This window comes from Rhinopithecus bieti, unplaced genomic scaffold (assembly GCF_001698545.2).
Source record: "Rhinopithecus bieti isolate Rb0 unplaced genomic scaffold, ASM169854v2 scaffold_33066, whole genome shotgun sequence".
NCBI lineage: Eukaryota > Metazoa > Chordata > Mammalia > Primates > Cercopithecidae > Rhinopithecus > Rhinopithecus bieti.
Window position 1 is genome coordinate 1008254 of NW_016814098.1, and position 22534 is coordinate 1030787.

The 22534-nt window shown below is 41.5% G+C and overlaps 1 protein-coding gene across 1 annotated transcript in view; it reads right to left on the bottom strand.

Moving 5' to 3' along the window:
- Positions 1-22534, bottom strand: part of EIF3A (eukaryotic translation initiation factor 3 subunit A) — a 55437-nt gene that overhangs the window by 17933 nt on the left and 14970 nt on the right. The window contains exons 7-17 of the mRNA XM_017849770.1: positions 19313-19484; positions 15134-15238; positions 14652-14750; positions 13497-13613; positions 13111-13296; positions 11844-12191; positions 10339-10443; positions 10143-10256; positions 4333-4455; positions 3656-3809; positions 2953-3137 (exon numbers count right to left, since the gene is read on the bottom strand). Coding sequence (XP_017705259.1) covers positions 2953-3137; positions 3656-3809; positions 4333-4455; positions 10143-10256; positions 10339-10443; positions 11844-12191; positions 13111-13296; positions 13497-13613; positions 14652-14750; positions 15134-15238; positions 19313-19484 — 1708 coding nt within the window. The remainder of the gene's footprint in view (positions 1-2952; positions 3138-3655; positions 3810-4332; positions 4456-10142; positions 10257-10338; positions 10444-11843; positions 12192-13110; positions 13297-13496; positions 13614-14651; positions 14751-15133; positions 15239-19312; positions 19485-22534) is intronic.

The window sequence follows — 22534 nt, forward strand, 5'->3', positions numbered from 1 at the left end:
CTCCAGTACGGGCGACAGAGCGAGACTCCGCCTCAAAAAAAAAAAAAAAAAATTAGTGGAATAGAGAAAATAAAAGTGAACCTAGAGGCCAGGCATGGTGGCTCATGCCTGTAATCCCAGGACTCTGGGAGGATGAGGCGAGTGGATCACGAAGTCAGGAGTTCGAGACCAGCCAGGCCAACATAGTGAAAAACCCCATCTCTACTAAAAATACAAACATTAGCCAGGCATGTTGGCGCGCGCCTGTAATCCCAGCTACTCGGGAGGCTGAGGCAGGAGAATTGCTTGAAACCGGGAGGCGGAGGTTGCAGTGAGCTGAGATTGTGCCACTGCACTCCAACCTGGGCAACAGAGAGAGACTCTATCTCAAAAAAACAAAACAAAACAAAACAAAAACCTAGAAAAGTTCTTCAAGTTTGGCTTAAAGAAAAAGGAAGTGGTGCCAGGGACACAGAAGCAAATAAAAAGCTCCAAAGCAAGTGTTAGGAATAAAACCAAATACACTAGTTACCATGTTACATGCAAGTAAATTAAACTATACTCTCCCCAAAAAAGGGAAGGTGTGGGGGCGGGGGGGGCGCAGAGGGGACATAAAACAGAAACAAGAGGCTGAAAATGTACAAAAGGGTGGACAAACACATGTGCAAATGCTAACTAAAAGGATAATCTCAGAAGCTTCCTCACATTCCTAAGGAGACATTCCCATAAACTAACAAGGTGCAGCAGATTTAAACAACAGAACAGCTGATTTCATGCACACATAGAACTTTGTGCCCAACAGAAACAAAATTCATAAAAACCTGACCATGGTTTTAGACCACAAAGGAAAATGTATTATTAAATTCCACAAACTCGTAAATCATACAGACCACATTTACTGAATACCAAGGAATTAAAACTACAAATTAGCAGTAAGAATAACCTAAACTGAAGACACATAAATAACTAGTATCAAGTCTAGGCATACAGATAAGCATTTGATACAGGTGTGGCAAAAACAGAGGAGCAGAGAAAAGGCATGCAAGATATCCTTGAGCTTTTTGAGTGAAAGGTAAGCAAGCAATACTTTAAGGAGCAAACAGGGCACCCCCCAAGCAAAAGGAAAAGCGTGCAGACAGATGCCACAGACAAAGAATAAAGCAGAAAACTTGCTCTCCAATGGCTGGTGCACAGGTGACTAAGAAGAAAATAGTGTCAGACGAAACTGATGAAAACGGCAGCAACACGAAAGACTGCTAAGGCGTGTTTTAAAACCTTTGGCTCTCAGTAATGAGTATCAACCAATGAAAGGTCTGAAGCCCAACAGCAGGCACAGTGATCAAACATGCTGTATTATGAAAAATCAAGCAGATGACAACATAGAGGAAGGTCTGAAGCTGGAGGAAGGAAGATGATGATGATGAGGAAGACTAGTAAGTAGACCAACAAGTACTGCAGGTAAGAAAAATCTGAATTAAGGCAGTAATGTAGGAAAAGAAAAAAGGAAGAGCAGGTTCAAAGCTGTGACAAAGCAGATACCAGTAACACCAATCAGGAGCGGGAATTCCAGACACAAGACAGAGAAGGGAACACAGGTCCGTTCTGAACCTTAGTGCAATTAAAAATCAGCATTTAGAGCTGAGTTTGAATCACCTAGGAATCCTGTTAAATTGCATACTTTGATTCAGAAGTTTTGGGGCTGGACCTGAAAGTCTACGTTTCTAACAAGTTCCCAGGTGCTGCTGACAGCTGCTGGCCAACAAACACGTCTTTACCTACCAAGGAGCTACAGAACTCATCATCCTCTAAATTCACGATGATGTCTTTTTTTTTTCCCCCGAGACAGAGTCTTGCTCTGTCACCCAGGCTCGAGTGCAGTGGCGTGATCTCGGCTCACTGCAACCTCCACCTCCTGGGTTCAAGCAATTCTCCTGCCTCAGCCTCCTGAGTAGCTGGGATTACACGAGCCACCACCGCACCCGGCTAATTTTTGTATTTTTAGTAGAAACAGGGTATTACCACGTTGGTCAGATTGGTCTAGAACTCCTGACCTCGCAATCCGCATGCCTCGGCCTGCCAAAGTGCTGGGATTACAGGCATGAGCCACCACGCCCAGCCAGACGATGATGTCTTTCAAGGAACTCAGCAACACTCCCTCTTCTGTAGCAAACTCAGCAGTGCCATGGACAAAACTTTCATGACACGCACACACAGAAGTATGCTTAACCCTGTAAAATTCCATCTTTGCTAAGACAAGTATACTTTTCCCCCTTAGGTGCCTTCTGTTCTTTGGGAAGTGAAAACTACCACATTAAAAAGAGAGGTGAACATGGGCTGGGTGCAGTGGCTCGCACCTGCAATCCCAGCACTTTGGGAAGCCGAGGCAAGCAGATCGTTTGAGGTCAGGAATTCAAGACCAACATGGTGAAACCACGTTTCTAATTTTAGTAGAAAATTTTGTGTTTTCTACTAAAAATACAAAAATTAGCCAGGCATGGTGTTGGGTGCCTATAATTCCAACTACTCGGAAGGCTGAAGCAGGAGAATGGCTTGAACCTGGGAGGCAGAGGTTGCAGGGAGGCGACATAGATATCACAACACTGCACTCCAGCCTGGGCAATGAAGTGAGACTGTCTCAAAAAAAAATAAAATAAAATAAAAATAAAAAATAAAAAAAAATAAAAAAGAGAGAGAGATGGGAAAATAACTGATTTAAATCAGTATCATGGAAGAGAACTGGGTGATAAAAATACATCACAATTACAAAAATCAGGCAGGCATGGTGGCATGCGCCTGTAATCTCAGCTACACAGGAGGCTGAGACACAAGAATCACTTGAATCCGCAGGCTGAGATTGCACCACTGCACTCCAGTCTGGGCAACCTGGGTGACAGAGCAAGACTGTGCCTCAACCAAAAAAAAAAAAAAAAAATCACATTAAAACAAAAGAAAATCAATAAACTCTATACTCACCTTTCTAGAAAGTGAACTATCGCCAAGTCTTCTCTCTTCCTCTCTACGACGTTCTCGTTCTTCAATTTCCAACTCCCTTTGGCGTTTTTTCCTTTCCACTTCTTCTAATTTCTTCACCCGCTCCTGATACTCTCGGAGTTCTTCCTCACGCTTTGCTCGTTCAGCGCGCTCTCTCTCTTCCCGCTCTAGACCATTGATTAGGTTACTAAGTGTGCCTCCCAGCCATATCTTCCCCTAATGCTAGTTCTACTTGTCTGGTATTAAACAGGTAGCATAGTGTACAAGTAAAAGAATTTTAAAATAGTTTGTAATCAGCTACATGACAGAACACAGTCAATAAAACAAGTACTACACCCCTCAACTATAGTTTTGTAGTAAGATACTAGAATTCCTGAGCAATCTGGGATTCCAGATACAGCATCATTTAACAGCCATCATCTGGAATGTATTCCTCAATAAATGTTAATACACAGAATACGGTGATAAAAAACAAAAAGTATTAATTTTTAAAAGAACATCAAATGTGTGGGGAAATGTTGGTAGATGACTTCACATACAGCAAACTGGGTTCTGAGATCCAGTTAATTACCATGCTAAAAGGCCAATTACCTTGATTCCTGTATTTTCTACATAAGATGACTAAAAACTAGATCTAACACCAACCTTGCATTAGCACCCCTCCAATCCTTTTCGACCTGCGTACCTTTTAGCATTTGTTCTTCTGCCCTTCTTTGCTCCTCCTCTTCTTTTTCTCTATAATATGTTATTCTGCGTTCTTCTTTACGTTGCCTTTTCCGTTCTTCCAATCGATTATGCCTTTCTTCTGCTAATCGCTCTTCAAACTGTTTAAGTTTTTCCTGCAATCGAGGTAACCCCCAACCCAAAAAGGACACATTTGTCAAGAGCAACAAACTAGCAGAAAGCTATTAGGTTTACAAAAGACTCTCAAGTGTATTAGAATCATTGAAAGCAACCTCTCAGAACAAAAACTCTAAAATGACCATTAACTAGTCAGCAGGCCGAATTTTAAAAAATTTAAACTGTTGATATTATCTACATCCAGTGGGTTTCTTTATACAAAATAAATTCAATGATCAAATTAGAACTTAAGCCCGGGACATTTTGATCTAGTTTTTTCATTTCTAACAAAAACAGTAAACAAAACTTGTATTAAACTATGCATTCAACTTTCACCTTTAGAACAATTTCTTTAGGTGATTGTTTTGCTTACAAAATATTAATCAAAAAGTTCTACTATTACTTGAATGACCGTTATACATAGTAACTCAAGACAGAATATACCAATTTGTTAAGGGAGAACACTTAAGCCAATACTAGAAAGCTCACGAATCAACATTTCCCAAAAATCAGCAAGCTCACCTCATAAACAGACTGCCGTGCAGCTTTGAGTCGCATTACAAATAAATCTCTGTCTTCAAGCATTCGTGACATTCGATTCTTATGTTCAAGAGCCTTTTCACGTTCTAGCTGCATTGTAGTAATCTGCAAGTACAAAATACAGTGAAATTTCAAAGCATCACTTTTTTTTACTCATCAACCCCAAATTACTGACAAATACTCTTGAAAAATTAGAAGCTGCTTCATTGCCCCTTCTATCATGCCATAAAAACAAAAGCATTAACTACCATCCATGTCAACAGGTCCCCAGAAGACAACAAGGGGCAAGAGGTAGACAAAGTAATCCTGAGGCATTTAGGAGAGACACTTTTTAGCCCCACGACACCAGGAACTTTACAAAGGAAAAACTATGATATACGATACGGACACACCTTGGAGGCACTGCAGGTTTGGTTCTAGACCACCACAATAAAGAAAATATTGCAATAAAGCAAGTAACACAGATTTTTTGGTTATCCGATGCATATAAAAGTTTACAATCTATCAAAGTATACAACAGCATGTCTAAAACACCAATGTACAAACTTTAATTTTAAAATACTGTAAGTGGGATGCAGTAGTACGCTGAGGCAAGAGAATCACTTGAGCCCAACAGTGCAAGATCAGCCTGGACAACATGATGAGACTCCTGTTCTCAAAGAAAACAAAAAATATTTTATTCCTAAAAAATGCTAGTGATCACCTGAGCCTTCAATGAGTCATCATCTTTCTGCTAGTGGAGAGTCTTGCCCCAATGTTGACGACTGTTGACTGATCAGAGTGGCAGGTACTAAAGGATGGGATGACTATGGTAATTTCTTAAAATAGGTAACAATGAAGTTTGCCACACCGATTGCAACCTCTTACAAAAGATTTATCCAGCATGTGGCACTGGTTGACCGTTTTTAACTTAAGAGAAGAATTTCGGGGCCGGGCGCGGTGGCTCAAGCCTGTAATCCCAGCACTTTGGGAGGCCGAGATGGGTGGATCAAGAGGTCAGGAGATCGAGACCATCCTGGCTAACATGGTGAAACCCCGTCTCTACTAAAACATACAAAAAACTAGCCGGGCGAGGTGGCGGGCGCCTGTAGTCCCAACTACTCGGGAGGCTGAGGCAGGAGAATGGCGTGAACCCGGGAGGCGGAGCTTGCAGTGAGCTGAGATCCAGCCACTGCACTCCAGCCTGGGCGACAGAGCGAGACTCCGTCTCAAAAAAAAAAAAAGAGAAGAATTTCAGTTTGATCCAATCCTCTCACACCCTGCTGCTGCTTTATCAACTACATTTACGGAATATTCTAAATCCTTTGTTGCCAGGTCAACAATGTTCGTAGCATTTTCACCAGGAAATTTCAAGAAACCACTTACTTTGCTCATCCATAAGAAGCAACTCCTCACCCAGTCAAGCTTTATCAGGAGATTGCAGCAATTCAGTCACATCTTCAGGTTATAGTCTTTTTTTGTGGGTTTTTTTTTTGGGGTTTTTTTTTTTTTTTTTGAGACAGGGTCTGTCTCTGTCACCCAAGCACTGGAGTCCAATGGCACCAGCTCAGTTCACTGCAACCTCCACATCCTCCCACCTCAGCCTCCCAAGTAGCTAGAACTGCAGGCACACTCCACCACGCCTGGCTAATTTTCCTATTTTTTTGTAGAGACAAGTTTTCACCATGTCGCCCAGGCTGGTCTCCAACTCCTGGACTCATGCAATCTGCCCACCTCAGTCTCCCAAAGAGCTGGGATTAGAGGTGTGAGCCACCCCACCCGGCGTATACATCTAACTCTACTTCTCTTGCTGTTTTCACCACATCTGCAATTATTTTCTCCACTCTACTCATGTACCCCTCCAAGTCATCCATGAGGCTTGGAATCAACTTCTTCCAAACTCTTGCTAATGTTGATATTTTGACCTCCTCCCACAAATCACAAATGGTCCTAATGGCATCTGGAATGAAGAATTCCTTTCAGCAGGTTTGCAATGTACTTTGCCCAGATCCATCAAAGGAAACACTATGGCAGCTACAGCCTTATGAAATGTATTTCTTAAATAATAAGACCTGAAAGACAAAAGTTATCCCTAGATCTATGGGCTGCAGAATGCATACTGTGTTAACAGGCATGAATACAAACATTAATCTCTTTTATACATCCCCATCAGAGCTGTCATATGATCAGATGCATTGTCAATGAGCAGCAATATTCTGAAAACTCTTTCTTTTTTTGAGCAGTAGGTCTCAACAGGGGGCTTAAAATATTCAGCAAACCATGCTATTAACAGATATGCTGTCATTCAGGCTTTGTTCTTTCATGCACAGACCACAGAAAAGGTAGATGCAGCATAATTCTTAAGGACCCTAGGATTTTTGGAATGATGAGAATTGGCTTCAACTTCCAGTTAGCAGCTGCATTAACCCCTAAACAGTGAGCATACCCTTCAGTGCTCTGAAGCCTGGCACTGACTTCTCTCTACATATGAAAGACCTAGTTGGCCATCTTCTTCCAACAGAAGGTTGTTTCATCTACACTGAAAATCTATTGGCTGGGCACCATGGGTGACCCCTGTAATCCCAACACTTTGGGAGGCTGAGGCAGGCGAACTGCTTGACTTCCAGAGTTTGAGACCAGCCTGGGAAGCCTGGCGAAACCCCGTCTCCACTAAAAATACAAAAAAAAAAGCTGGCATGGTGGTTCATGCCAGTAGTCCCAGCTGCTCAGGAGGCTGAAGTGGGCACTTGAGTCCAGGGGGTAGACGTAGGGAGCTGAGATCGCGCTACTGCACTCCAGCCTGGGTGATACAGCGAGACCCCGTCTCTCAAAACAGCAAGAAAATCTCGTTTAGTGTAGCCACCTTCATCAACTATCTCAGCGAAATCTTCTGAATAACTTGCTGTAGCTCCTCCATCAGCACTTGCTGCTCCACATTGTACTTTCATGTTATAAAAACGGTTTTCCTTAAACCTTATGAACCAACTTTTGCTAGCTTCATACTTTCCTTCTGCAGCTTCCCTTATTTATTTACATATATAGATATATATTTATACATTTATTGATAGAGTCTCCCTCGGTTCCCCAGGCTGGAGTGCAGTGGCACAATCTCAGCTCACTGAAACCTCTGCCTCCCAGGTTCATGCAATTCTCCTGCCTCAGCCTCCTGAGTGTCTGGGATTACACATGTCTGCCACCACGCACGGCTAATGTTTGTATTTTTAGTCGAGATGGCATCTTGCCATGTTGGCCAGGCTGGTCTCAAACTCCTAACCTCAAGTGATCCGCCCACCTCGACCTCCCAAAGTCCTGAGATTACAGACATGAGCCACCAGGCCCAGCCTTTTGCAGCTTTCTAACCTCTGTCAGCCTTTGTAGTATTAACTGTTGAGCGTTAGAGCCTTGCTCTGGATCAGGCTTGGCTGAAGGGAATGTTGTGGCTGGTGTGATCCAGACCAATGAAACTTTTTCCATGTCAGCAATAAGGCTGTTTCACTTTCTCACTGTTTATGTGTTCACTGGAGTAGCATTTTTAATTTCAAGAACTTTTCCTTTGCATTCACAACTTGATTAGTTCAAGAGGCCTAGCTTTCAACAGGCCTTCCTCACTGAGCTTAATCATTTCTAGCATTTGATTTAAAGTGAGAGACAGGCGACTCTTCACTCGAACACTTAAAAGCCATTGTGGGATTGTTAATTAGCCTAATTTCAGTATTATGTCTCAGGAGCCAGGCATATAGTGGCTCACGCCTATAATCCCAGCACTTTGGGAGGCTGAGGCAGGCGGAACACTTGAAGTCAGGAGTTCAAGACCAGCCCAGCCAACATGGTGACCCCGTCTCCACTGAAAACACACTTGGAATGTTGAGGCTGGAGAATCACTTGATCCTGGTGGGGCAGAGGCTGCAGTGCGCCAAGACTGCACCACTGCACTCCAGCCTGGGCGACAGAATGAAACTGTCTCAAATATATATATATATATATATATAAATGTCTCGGGGAATAACAGGAAGGCTCAAGGACAGGGAGAGATAGTCAGGAAATGGCCAGTCAGTAGAACAGTCAGAAGAGACACAACACTTACAGATTAAGTTCACCGCCTTATATGAGAGTGGTGCGTGGCACCCCAAAATAATTACAACAGTAACATCAAAGATCACTGATCACTATAACAAATATAGTAATGAAAAAGTATGAAATACTTTGAGAATTATACCAAAATGTGACAGAGACATGAAATGAACACATGCTGTTGGAAAAATGGTGTCAACAGACTTGCTCAATACAAGGTTACTACAAACTTTTAATTTGTAAAAGAAAAAATAAGAATAAAAATAATAATATGGGGGGGCTGGAGGAGGCATGGTGGCTCACACCCATAATCACAGCACTTTGGGAGGCCCAGCCAGGAGATTCGCTTGAGCCCAGGACTTTGAGACCTGTCTGGGTAACACCACAAAAGCACAATAAAGTGAAGCACAATAAAACAAGATTTGCCTATATATAATAAAATAAAATTGGCCGGACGCGGTGGCTCACGCCTGTAATCCCAGCACTTTCGGAGGCCGAGACGGGCGGATCACGAGGTCAGGAGATCGAGACCACCCTGGCTAACACGGTGAAACCCCATCTCTACTAAAATACAAAAAAATTAGCCGGGCGTGGTGGCAGGCGCCTGTAGTCCCAGCTACTTGGGAGGCTGAGGCAGGAGAATGGCGTGAACCCGGGAGGCGGAGCTTGCAGTGAGCTGAGATCCGGCCACTGCACTCCAGCCTGGGCAACAGAGCTAGACTCCGTCTCAAAAAATTAAAATAAAATAAAATAAAATAAAATAAAATAAAATAAAATAAAATAAAATAATAAATATGACATGGTAATACCAAACACCATGGTTTAATTTTTAAAGGCATTTTAATCAATGCAAGATGATATATGGCTATTTCCATTCTGCCCTATGTGAAAAAATGGAAGGCTCCAAATCAGCCCAATTTGGTCTGCAGCACTTTTCTAATTAGTTTTTAATATTTACATGTTAAGAGAATTATCACAAAAATTCCAACTTCTGAAAAAATGGGAAGAGCTGGCAATCCTAGGTCCATTAATCTCCAGGTGACAACATTCAGATGAAACCAAGAAAAGGTTGCATTCTCCTATTACATTCTACACTGATGTTTGTCTCCTGCTTATGGTTACTTTTTTAAACCAGATCTGTTCACTCACTTTTATTACATATTTGGTGCCATAAGCATTTGTAAACCCTGCTTTTGTATCATTAAGTAAATATAATACACACTATAAATTAACAAAACTACGGAATGACCTGTTTAGTCACAAAAGACCACACAGTACACAATTCCATTTACATAAAATGTCCAGAAGCAGCAAATCTAAAGGAGTAGTTTAGCGGTTGCCTAGGGCTGGGGTGGTGGGGAAGAATAGGGATGACTACTGCTAATGGCTTAGAACTTCTTTTTGAGATATGTTTTAAAATTAGATTGTGGAGATGGCTGCACAATTCTGCAAGTAAACTGAAAACTATGAGTTGTATAAACATGCCATACAATTTACCCATTTAAAGTGTACATAAAGCAGTTTTTTGTAAAATGGGCTTTTCAGTTGTCCTTTGTTTCTAAGTTTCGTTTGTAATCTCTATCGTGAAATGTTCCATCTTTCTACCAATCTGTCCATAGGCAGCCATTAGAGCACCATTTCTAGCGGAAGAATACAAAATAAAGCAATTCTGAATGCTTGGTTCCATCACTGGCAGAGGATTTAATTACAATCTAAAATATTACAATTAAATTAAAACTTACTCTTTCTTCCTCTTGTTGCTCCCACAGATCCATGTCTTTAATTCTCTGTTCCTCGTAAGCGCTCTTTATCAAAGGAATTTCTTCCAAACGTTTGGCTCTTTCAAAATAGTCAATCTGAATGACATGACAACACATGTAGTTTTTAAAAATCTCTCTTAACTCGGTATGTTAAAGGTTTACCAATCCTTTCATTTACCTTCTTTTCTTGATTCTTTAGGCGTTCCTGAAGTTCTTTCTTTTCTTTCTCCAGTTGTTCAACCTGTTTAGCCATGATAAAATCTGGATCCAATTCCTCAAGGTCCTAAAAGGTAATACAAATGCACAATTGTTAATAAGGATAAACAAGCAATGCCTAACATAACTCACTGCTTTCTAGAATAAAATCCTAAATTGCTTTCATTGTTACAATGGACAATAATTTAGGAAATGTAAAAACACTTATACAATAGCCTTATTTCCACTTGACCATAAGGAAAAAAATATCCATACATCTTTTTCTCACTCCTCCAACCTACATCTACCCACACTCTACTAAACAGGGTAAGCAAACCTAATCAGAAAACCCAAAATCTGAAATGCTCCAAATTTTAAAACTTTCTGACCACCAACACGGTGCCACAAGTGTAAAATTCCACACCTGACCCAGGTGACAGGTCAGTAAAAATGCATTAAAACTTTGTTTCACGCACAAAATTATGTAAAATAGTGTACAAAATTACTTTCAGGCTATGTGTATAAGAAGTCTATGAAACAGGCCTTGTGTGGTGGGTCGCACCTGTAATCCCAGCAATTTGGGAGGCTGAGGCAGGTAGATCATTTGAGGTCAGGAGCTGAAGACCAGCCTGGCCAACATGGTGAAACCCCATCTCTACAAAAAATACAAAACCTAGCCAGGCGTGGTGGCACACCCCTATAATCCTGACTACTTGGGAGGCAGAGGCTAGAGAACTGCTTGAACCTGGGAGGCAGAGGTTGCAGTGAGCCAATATCATACCACTGTACTCCAACCTGGGCAACAGAGTGAGACTATCTCCCACGAAGAAAAAAAAAAAAAAAGTCTATAAAACAAATTAATTTCGTGTTTAGACTTTACTCCAATCCCCAAAATATCTCATTATACATACATGCAAATATTCCAAAATCCAAAAAAATCCAAAATCTGAAAGGTATCTGCTCTCAAGCATTTTGGGTAAGGGATACGCAACCTGTTCTGTGATTAATATATAGTAGTTAAAACTGCACAGAGCAGGCTGGGTGCGGTGACTCACGCCTGTAATCCCAGCACTTTGAGAGGCTGAGGCAGGCAGGTCACCTGAGGTCAGGAGTTCGAGACCAGCTTGGCCATCATGGTGAAAAGCTGTCTCTACTAAAAATACAAAAAATTAGCTGGGTGTGGTGGCAGGTGCCTGCAATCCCAACTACTTGGGAGGCTGAAGCAGGAGAATCACTTGAGGTTGCAGTGACCCGAAATCACGTCACTATACTCCGGCCTGGGCAACAAGAGACTCCATCTCAAAAAAAAAAAAAACACAAAACTTCCCAGAGCAATAAACATATGCCTACTCACAGATTTAGTCATAACTAGCTGTACCAAAATGTGTGAAATAACTCAACAAGCCAACAAATGGTACAGGACTATGGTTCTAAGAGTACAAAATACCTGGATAAAACTAGCATTTTAATGACTAAAATGCTACATACTTCAATGTCAATATCTTTGAATGCTTTGGCACCCAGTTCTGTTTTCTTGATCTGCTCCAAACGCTCTCGAACAGTTTTCTTTTTGATTTGTTCATGTTCCTGTAAGATACGCTCCTTCTCTCTCTCCTTAGCTTCCTGGCGCAGCCTCTCTTCCTCAGCCTTCCGTACTTTCTGGAGTTCAGCTTCCCTCTGTTCCAATTCTTCCTTCTCACGCTGAATATTCAGACTCTCAAGGCGCTCTTTTCTTTCCTCAATTGTCTGGCGGCGAGCCAGGATTCGCTGGTGCTCTTTTCGTGAATTTTTAAGGTATGCAGTAACAGCCAACTGATGCTGTTCTTCTTTCTCTTGCTTCAAAAACAAATGAATTTTTTTAAATGACCAAAATTAACATTCTCTGGTATTAGGCATTAAAGAAATTACAAAATAATCCTGATGCATTTTCTATGCATCTGCATTTGATAATGGAAGATGACACTATCCAAGCTGTTTGTTTTCGGTATCAAATGCTATGGTGCTGCTCCTACTCAGTCTTTTAATAGCAATGATGCAGCTAAAGAAACTCTCCTGGCTAAGACAACTTTTCACTGCACCAAACCTACCTTAGGTGTTCATTAACAGAGCTCACAAACAAGAAATAACTTGTTACGGGTAGTGGCTCACACCTGTAATCCCAGCACTTTTGGGAGGCCAAGGTGGGTGGATCACTTGAAGTCAGGAGTTTTGAGACAAGCATGGCCAACATGGTGAAACCCCATCTCTACTAAGAATATAAAACATTAGCTGGGCACGTGGTACGTGCCTGTAGTCCCAGCTACACGGTAGGCTGAGGTACAAGAATTGCTTGAACTCAGGAGGTGGAGATTGCAGTGAGTCGAGATGGCGTCACTGCACTCCACCATGGGTGACAGAGTGAGACTCCATCTCAAACAACAACAAAAAAAAAAAGAAAGAAAGAAAGAAATAACTTAAGCAGGAGGGAAAAATCCACTCACTGTACTTCATTATTTGAGGAATCCTATGTCTACTCTGCTGTTTCTGTAACATAATCCATACTTTTACATTACCTACACAGAGGAGTATTTTGTTCGATGGAAGAAAGCTCAGTGATTTGTGTATTTGATCAAATAACAAAACTACCAAGTACAATTCTACAGGAAATATATCATAAATCCCTTCTCTCAGATACTGTCTCAAACCTCTTTGTGAAAGACATGGCGCAAGAGTCCCTCAAAACTTCTGGGATTTATTTCCCTGGGAAGATGCATACCAGTATATGAGCTGGTTTAATGACTTCAAGTGCTTTTGCAAGTACTGAGGACATGGCTGTCAGCTGATTTCTTATCTGCTCTGAAGGCATGCTTTGCAAATGAGGACCAATCGGAGCATCTTCTCGAGTAGCATAATTCAAATCAGATCCAAAACTCAGGGTCCGAGAAGTGTGATCAATACGAACCTTTAAAAATTAAATTATCAATGGTTAAATCCATAAGCGTGAAGTCAAAAAGTAACAGAAGAACGTCATATACAAAAGCTGGAAAAGTTCACTCAGTAAACTTTAAAATGGTATCACTGTACCAAAAGCTGAGAAACAAAAGATACGTGTCTTTCTAGTCCTCAAGGGCCTTCTCCTATCTCCTTACAGCACATACCTACCTGCAAGTCGCAATGCCTGGCTGCGTCTACTATGGCCCGTTCCAGTTGGAAAGCATCAACGAAAGGAACCAGAGAAGTCAAACGAGAAAACTCAATGCTCTGATAAATCTGTGACACCTGCATAGAAAACATAGGGTTAATAACACTAGTCACTATTTATTCAGCACTTTTTATGTGCAATCTCATGACACTCATGGGAAGTAGAAATTATGCCAGAGAATTTATGTTAGCAGTACATTGTCAAAGCCAGAATGTTAATCCCAGACTATCAACTCTAAACCCCATGCTTTGAGAACCATTACCATACTATTCCTCAAACCTATAATCTTTTCAAATCCTAGTTGTCGTAAAACAAAAAAAGTCTAAAAACCTGCTACTTACCGAATATATTTAAACACTTCTTACAGAATTTTTGTCTGAAGGAGACTGGCAGCATTACTTTTTATAGTTATACTGCTAATTAGCCTTCAATTATTTGTATAGCACATAAGAAATAACACTGCTCACATATATAGAAGAAAGCAGGTCAATGACACGTGCATAAATACTGAGATGAAAATATAATAAAAGGCCCTCCTTCCCAAATGAAACAAATGGCAAACAAAATGGGAGCACTTATTTAAGCCCCTGGACTAAAATATATGAAACGGCTGTCTCATTCACTCACGGTGGGAGGATCTATTAATCCAGGGTTCTGAATAGCTATTAAAGCTTTAAATCCATAAACAGTATGACTAATTCCACTTCTTATGCCACAGAAAGTAATAGAAGTATGCAAAGACATATGTATGAAAGATGATCAATGCTACAGGACTTCTAACACAAAAAAAAAATCTAGTAATACAGGTTTTCATCAAGAGAGTCTGAATAAATACACCACGGTACCTTAAATGGAATAAGGTAGCCCGTACATTACTAACAAGGAAAAATGCCCAAAGACAGTGTTTGACCAAAAAAAAAGTGGTGCGCTACAAAATACGTAAACATAATAATTCTGATTTTCAAATTAATATAATAGACTAATTTTTGGCAGGGGCAGAACACAGGGAGGTTCTCACTTCCTAGGCAGTTCTAGATTTTTCCAGTTTTTAGTTTCATGATGAGCACACACTATCAAGGAAATTCCAGTTCTTCCACAAAACACTTTATTTTTACCTGCTGCAGAAGGCGGAGGATGGTGTTGTTTTGCAGTTGTGGCACATACTGTTGCAATTCCGGTTCCTTTTCAGGTTGTTCCCTAACCCAATTTAGAACCTATAAAATTCATTAAGTTGAAAGAGAATTATACTTTCTACATAATAGATACTAAAACATCTAAAACTCTTTCAGTTTTTTTAATATACGAAAACATCATCCAATGCAAAGAAATACAAAATGTATCATGAAGCTACTGATACTTGTTTGAAGGTGACTGGCAGCAATGGCTAAATTAGTCATGCTGCTAATTAACCTCCAAATGTTTGTTTAGCACATCAGAAATATCTTTTCTCTTGAAATAAAGAAAAAAGACAATGAAATGTGCACTGAATTCCAACACATAGGACAAAACTTCTCTCTTAACAAGTATCAATACAACCCAAAACTGCAATAAGGCCAACTCTGATGGTGGTAACCAAAACTTATATACAAAGGCTTACCTTTGTGACTCGCTCACAGAGTTTTAATGGGTTAAATTCTACTTCAAGCCAATTGTAAAGGTCTTTCACTTCTGGGACAACATATTGTAGTACATTAAATCTGACCTACAGTAAGCAAAACAAAAGATGTAACTACCAAAGGAAATTTTCCAACTAAAATTCTGAACTTAGTATAAATGATAGCATTGGAAATCTGGAAAATGATTTAAAAAATCATCAAACCTCAACCTCCTCTAAATTTACCAAAAATGAATCCAAAGTACAACTATGCTGGGTCTCTTGCCCCACGCTATGCACACTAACCTACGGTGAAAAGCCCCACAGGTATGTAAAAAAGAAATGAAACTCTAAAAAACACAACTACAACCAATTAAGTATTCACAAAGACAACTACTGTGGCCAACGGAATATTTTATTACTAATAACAAGGAAAATACCAGAATTTTACTTTTATATAAATTGTCACACAAAAATGATCACAACAGCACTATTTCTAATAGCTCCAAACTGGGGAGAATTCACATACTCATAAATAGGATAGTGCTATCCTATTATTATGTGTTCATAAAATAAACAAAAATGCACAAAAAAGAACAACTACATAGAACACATGAATAAATCTCACAAACCTAACTGTGAGAAAAAGAATTTCACATACCACCCCATTTATATGGACTTCAATTTTACCATGGAATATGTCATTTTTTTAGGAACTGTTAACCCAAGGACAGAATAACTGCAGGGACAGAGCAAAGCACAGACGTGTACCCACAGAGAGTGGGTAACAAAACTGAGGCAAATGTTGGCAGATCGCATCCCCAAGTCAGGAGGGCGCCCACACACACGAGCACTCAGGGCTAAGGTTAACTCTAATGTAAAATGGGTACAAGACTGATACCATTCTAACACTTCCCCCTTATAAGCATCCATATATCTTGACTACAATAAGGTGTGGTATATGCATACAAATAAAATTCCCTAACTTGGAATCTACCTTTAAGAGAGAAAAAAAAAATTAACAGCTCTAATTTCATTCCTATCAAGTTATTTTAGATTATTCATGTAGCTCCCCTTCCAAATAGGGAATGTGAAAGGTTGCCATAATCTACGAAATTATATTTCTCACTAAAATACACAATTGGTTTACTTTCTGATTTAAAAGTCACTCTTAGGAATGTTTGAGTCTTTTCCTGTGATAAGGGAATCCCTCTGTCTCACAAATTTGGTGATGGAAGCCTAAGGCTCAGGTATTGACCTTGGATATATGGTCAACTCAAGAAGTTGATAAATGCCTCTTGGCAGTCAGCTAATCCATTCACGTGACACTAACGGGTATCCTCCTAAAAGTTTACACTCTATGGGCACAATGAGGACCCTAATCTAGATGCCCCCGCTGCCGGTCCAATGCTACCCATGAGTGATCACTGATTGACTTGCTCACAGAGCTTTAGTGGCTTAAATTCTACTTCCGGCCTTTCGCTTCTGGGAAAACATATTGCAGTATATTACATCTAAGTCTAAGAGATCTTTTTTTTTATTTGAGATGGAGTCTCACTCTGTCACCCAGCCTAGAATGCAGTGGCACGATCTCAGCTCACTGCAACCTCTGCCTCCCAGGTTCAAGCGATTCTCCTGCCTCAGCCTCCCAAGTAACTGGGATTACACGCACGCACTGCCATGCCCAGCTAATTTTTTTTTTTTTTTTTTTTGTATTTTTAGTAGAGATGGGGCTTCACCACAATGGCCAAGCTGGTTTCGAACTCCTGACCTGAAGTGATCCACCCGCTAAGATTAAAGACGTGAGCCACCACGCCTGGCCGAGATCACCTTTAACAGCAAGGTGACGTGGATTATCTTTCCAGTGTGGCACATTTCTTCAGCTTTAAAAATTAGAAGCCAATTTTTTATTAGCAAATGTTTTCTCAAGACACTGCTGTTGCTTTATTACACTGAGTCCTGCATCCATCCCATAAACAGAAAGTTGAACTCTGGGCAGTGGCAGCAGAGAAAAACATGGAGGCATACAAAGTAGAAAAAAAGCTGCTCTGCAGGGACTCTTCGCAGAAGTTAACTACAAAGCAAATCTGCATTACTCTGTCATAAAAGAAAAATGACACTATCTAGAAAACCTATTTGTTCTTACTTATATTGACTACTGCAGAAAATTTAGGCCTTTTATCTAGCTTTTACCAGAGTGAATATAGGTGATTCCTCAGAATACATTTTTAAAATATCTGAGAGAGCTTGCCATTATCTTTTTGATTTCTTTAATTGCTCTATTCATGAATTAGGGACTGTTAATGATTTAAACTCCATTTTTGGTAAACATACAGCCAAGTTGATTTTTCCTTAATACTTTTCTCTAGTACTTATCCCTCTCTCTCTTATCCCAAAGTAATCTACTGGAGGTGATTCTAACAACCAAGTCAGACTGTTACAATGAGAATCCCTAGAATCTAAGCTCCCCTAGAATACAACTTCTCCCTTCAGTTTCACTTTCTAGGCACGTAATAGGCACTCAACAAATTTCCACTGAATGGAAAATTCCATCAATGTGAAACACTGAAAAGATACACAAATCTGGCCAGCGCAGTGGCTCACACCCGTAATCCTAGCACTTAGGGAAGCCGAGGGGGGTGGATCACTTGAGGCCAGGAGTTCCAGACCAGCCTAGCCAACGTGGCAAAACCCCATCTCTACTAAAAATATTAAAAAACCACTGCAGTGGTGCGCACCTGTAATTCCAGCTACTTGGGAGGCTGAGGTAGGAGAATCACTTGAACCTGGGAGGTGGTGGTTACAGTGAGCTAAAATGGCACCACTGCACCCCAGCCTGAGCAACAGAGTTAGACCCCGTCTCAAAAACACCACCACCACCACCTCCACATCTTAGGCTCCACACTCTAAAACTTTCGTATTATATCTGCTGGGTAAAACCTAGAAATCTGCATTTTAAAAAGTATTTCACATACAATTTCACTGAATAACCCTAATTAAGTCCATACTATTTAATAACATAAAATGAAAGTTTAAAAGAGAAAAAAGTTGAAAATATTTTAGTTGTTCAGACACTGAAGGTAAGTCTACCTTACCTTCTCCCCTACTGATATGGTTTGGATCTGTGTACCCACCCAAATCTCATGTTCAACTGTAATCTCCAATGTTGGCGTGTGGCCTGGTGGGAGGTGACTAAATCATGGGGGCAGTTTCTAATGATTTAGCACCATCCCCCTAGGCCCATCCTCATGATTAAGAGTTCTCTCAAGATCTGGTCGTTCAAAATGTGTGGTACCTTCCCCTCCCTTTCTCCTGCTCCAGCCATATAAGCCATACCTGCTTCCCGTTCCCCTTCCACCATGGCGGTAATTTTCCTGAGGTCTCCCCAGATGCAGAAGCCACTATACTTCCTATACAGCCTGTGGAACCGTGAGCCAATTAAATCTCTTTTCTCTATAAATTACCCAGTCTCGGGTATTTCTTTTTCGTTTATTTGTCTGCTTGTTTGAGAAGGACTCTCACTCTGTCGCCCAGGCTGGAGTGCAGCGGCACAATCTCAGCTCATTGCAACCTCCGTCTCCCAGGTTCCAGCAACTCTCCTGACTCAGCCTCCTGCGCAGCTGGGATTACAGGTGTGCGCCACTACGCCCAGCTAATTTTTTGTATTTTTAGTAGAGACCAGGTTTCATCGTGTTTGCCAGGCTGATCTTGAATTCCTGACCTCAGGTGATCCACCTACTCAGCCTCCCAAAGTGCTAGGATTACAGGCATAAGCCACCACAGCCGGCCTCGGGTATCTCTTTATAGCAGTGCGAGAACATACTAATACCCCTAGCCTCTTCATATTTCCCACACACAGCTTAATTAGTTTTCCTAGAGCTCCCATGAAATAAGCCATGACCCTTCTTGCCCATCGTTACTTTTTCTCTCACTGACTGGCCCACAGTATTCCCCAGAGCCAACCTAAGTCCTGCTACATCAAAACTCCCAATAATTTAACCCCCGCTCACCTACTGGAGCGGAACTGCCTCAACTGAACGGTGACTGACACCAGTGCTTCCCCGTCCATACATCAGAACCCTCGGCACTGAATCAGAATTCCTAGTATTTAATCATGAGTTATTAAACCTGACCACAAAGTTTTCTGCCCAAAGCTATAAAAATCCTCAAATTAATACTAACCATATCATTAATAAGGCCAATTCGTGTCGGTGGGGCTTGAAGACCTAGTAGTGTTGCAAGGCGACGCTGTTTTTCAACTATAATGCCATCCATATCCAGAAGTCGAGCAATATCCGTACGCTCAGGAGTAATAGGGATGGAAAGAGTGGCTAAAAGGACTCTAGTAGACATTCTATGGAGAACAAAGTTTTAAATCTGTTAGGTTTATAAATGATATTTGATAAGCGGAAAAGCACTTCTCTTTAATCTTAAGGCGTGCTAGTGACAGAACGTGTACATCACCACGGTGCACAATATTCATAAATATTATTCCATCAAAGCACGAGAGTAAGAGAAATGGACTGTGTTTAAATGAATACTTAAATCAGAACTTCATCTATCCACTCAGTACTGTCAGTGTTTTCTAGCTTCAGAAAGACTGTGATTAAATGGCAGAAAAGGCATATTCGTATACCCCAGATTTCCTTACAAAATTAAGGCAGGTTTAAAAACTAAGGAAATGGCTGGGCGCAGTGGCTCACACCTACTGGGAGGCCAAAGCGGGCGGATCACCTTAGGTTAGGAGTTCCAGACCAGCCTGGACAACATGGTGAAACCCCATCTCTACTAAAAATACAAAAATTAGCCAGACACGGTGACAGGAGCCTGTAATCCCAGCTACTCAGGAGGCTGAGGCAGGAGAATCACTTGAAACCCAGGAGACGGAGGGTGCAGTGAGCCGAGATAGCACCACTGAACTCCAGCCTGGGCGGCAGAGTAAGACTGTCTCAAAACAAAACAAAACAAAACAACCCTAAGGAAATAAGTGGCAATAAGGGAGAAAAAAATTATAAGAATCACAAGTGAACACTATTATGGTAGTGAGGGAGATGGGCAGACAAAAACAAGGAGCTAATTTTTCACATCCCTGAAAAACAAGAAGTCAGGCTGCATTCAGAGCATGGCAGGACCCCAAAGCCTGTGAGCCCTGGAGCTGAAGGGCTAGCATTTTCCCTTCGCCATTTCCAAGACTGTGACCTTAGGCAAGATACTTAATTTTCTGAGTCATAAGGGTATTGCAAAGATTAAACCAAATAACGTACTAAGAGCTAGACAGCCTAATGATCACTATTATTATAGTACTCTCTGAAGGCAAGCTATGTGTCTGGAAGAACATGTTTTTCCTTAAAACAAACAGATGTGGGCCAGGCGCAGTGGCTCACGTCTGTAATCCCAGCACTTTGGAAGGCCGAGGCAAGTGGATCACCTGAGGTCAGGAGTTCAAGACCAGCCCGGCTAACATAGTGAAACCCTGTTTCTACTAAAAATACAAAAAAAAAAATACAGAAAAAATTAGCCAGGTGTGATGGCGGGCGCCTGTAATCCCAGCTACTCGGGAGGCTGAGGCAGGAGAAGCGCTTGAACCCAGGAGGCAGAGGTTGCAGCAAGCCAACATCGCGCCACTGCACTCCAGCTTGGGCAACGGGAGTGAAATTCCGTCTCAAAAAAAAAGGATGTGAATTACATAAGTGACAGTGGATGCCATAATGGACACCATCCTCAAGAGTTTCTAAGAAAATATACTAGTGGCCAGGCACAGTGGCTCATGCCTATAAATCCCAACACATTGGGAGCCTAAGGCAGGTAGATCACTTGAGACCAGAAGCTTTGAGACCAGCCTGGGCAACATAACGAGACCCTGTCTCCACAAAAAAAATTAAACATTAGCTGGACGTGGTGGTGCTCGCCTGTAGTCTCTGCTACTCAGAAGGCTGAGGTGGAAGAATCGCCTGAGCCCAGGAGTTCGAGGATGCATGCAGCGAGCTACAACACACCACTACACTCCAGCCTGAGCAAGGAAGCAAGACCCTATCAGAAAGGAAAGAAAGACCGTATTAGAAAGCAAAGAAAAAGAGAACAAAGGAGAGAAAGAAAAATATACTAGCGGGACTCATTTAATGGGTCCCATGAATTGCCGTAAAATAGTTTTACATAAGAAAGACAATTTGCTATACGTAATTCTACTGGATAACAAAATAACTGGTCTACCAATATAAGAAAACAGGTGGTATGTTGTTGTGTAAGTTCAATAGCATTTTTTTCTTTTTTTTTTTTTTTGAGACGGAGTCTTGCTCTATCGTCCAGGCTGGAGTGCAGTGGCACAATCTCAGCTGACCACAACCTACGCCTCCCAGGTTCAAGCCATTCTCTGGCCTCAGCCTCCCGAGTAGCTGGGATACAGGCATGTGCCACCACACCCAGCTGATTTTTGTATTTTTAGTAGAGACAGGGTTTTGCCATGTTGGCCAGGCTGGTCTTGAACTCTTAACCTCAAGTGATCCACCCACCTCAGCCTCCCAAAAGTGCTGGGATTACAGGCATGAGTCACTGTGCCCGGCCAGAAATGTATTTTTTTAAGTGACAGGAAACAGGTTATACGTAATGTTAAAAATAATAAAATGGAAGACTATGCCTTCAGGGCTCATTTCTGTAGTTTGTTGCTACAGAAGTTTCTCTGAACGTGTGGCGCACGAGGCAAACATGGTCTGTAGGTTGTTGGGTTACAGACCCTTCTTTTTACATTCATACGTATTTATATAATAAATATGTACCATATATTCTACAGTTAATATTTTGCAATCAGGAAAAAAATGACTTGACAGAAGTATTTACCTTGCTGGGCGTGGCGGCTCACACCTGTAATCCCAGCACTTTGGGAGGCCAAGTCAGGAGGATCACCTCAGGACAGGAGTCCAAGGACAGCCTGGCCAACATCGTGAAACCCCATCTCTACCAAAAATACAAAAAATTAGCCAGGTATGGTGGTGCACACCTATAATCCCAGCTGCTCGGGAGGCTGAGGCAGGAGAATCATTTGAATCCAGGAGGCGGAGTGAGATCACACCACTGCACTCCAGCTGGGGCAACAAGAGCGAAGGCTCTGTCTCAAGAGGAAAAAAAAAGTTGGGTGCGGTGGCTCACACCTGTAATCCCAGCACTTTTGAGAGGTGGGGACAGGTGGATCACGAGGTCAGAAGTTCGAGGCCAGCCTCGAATATGGTAAAACCCCGTCTCTACTAAAAATGCAAAAATTAGCCAGGCATGGTGATGGGTGCCTGTAATCCCAGCTACTCCAGAGACTGAGCCAGGAGAATCGCTTGAACATGGGAGGCAGAGGATGCAGTGAGCCGAGATCACGCCACTGCACTCCAGCCTGGGCAACAAAGCAAGACTCTGTCTCAC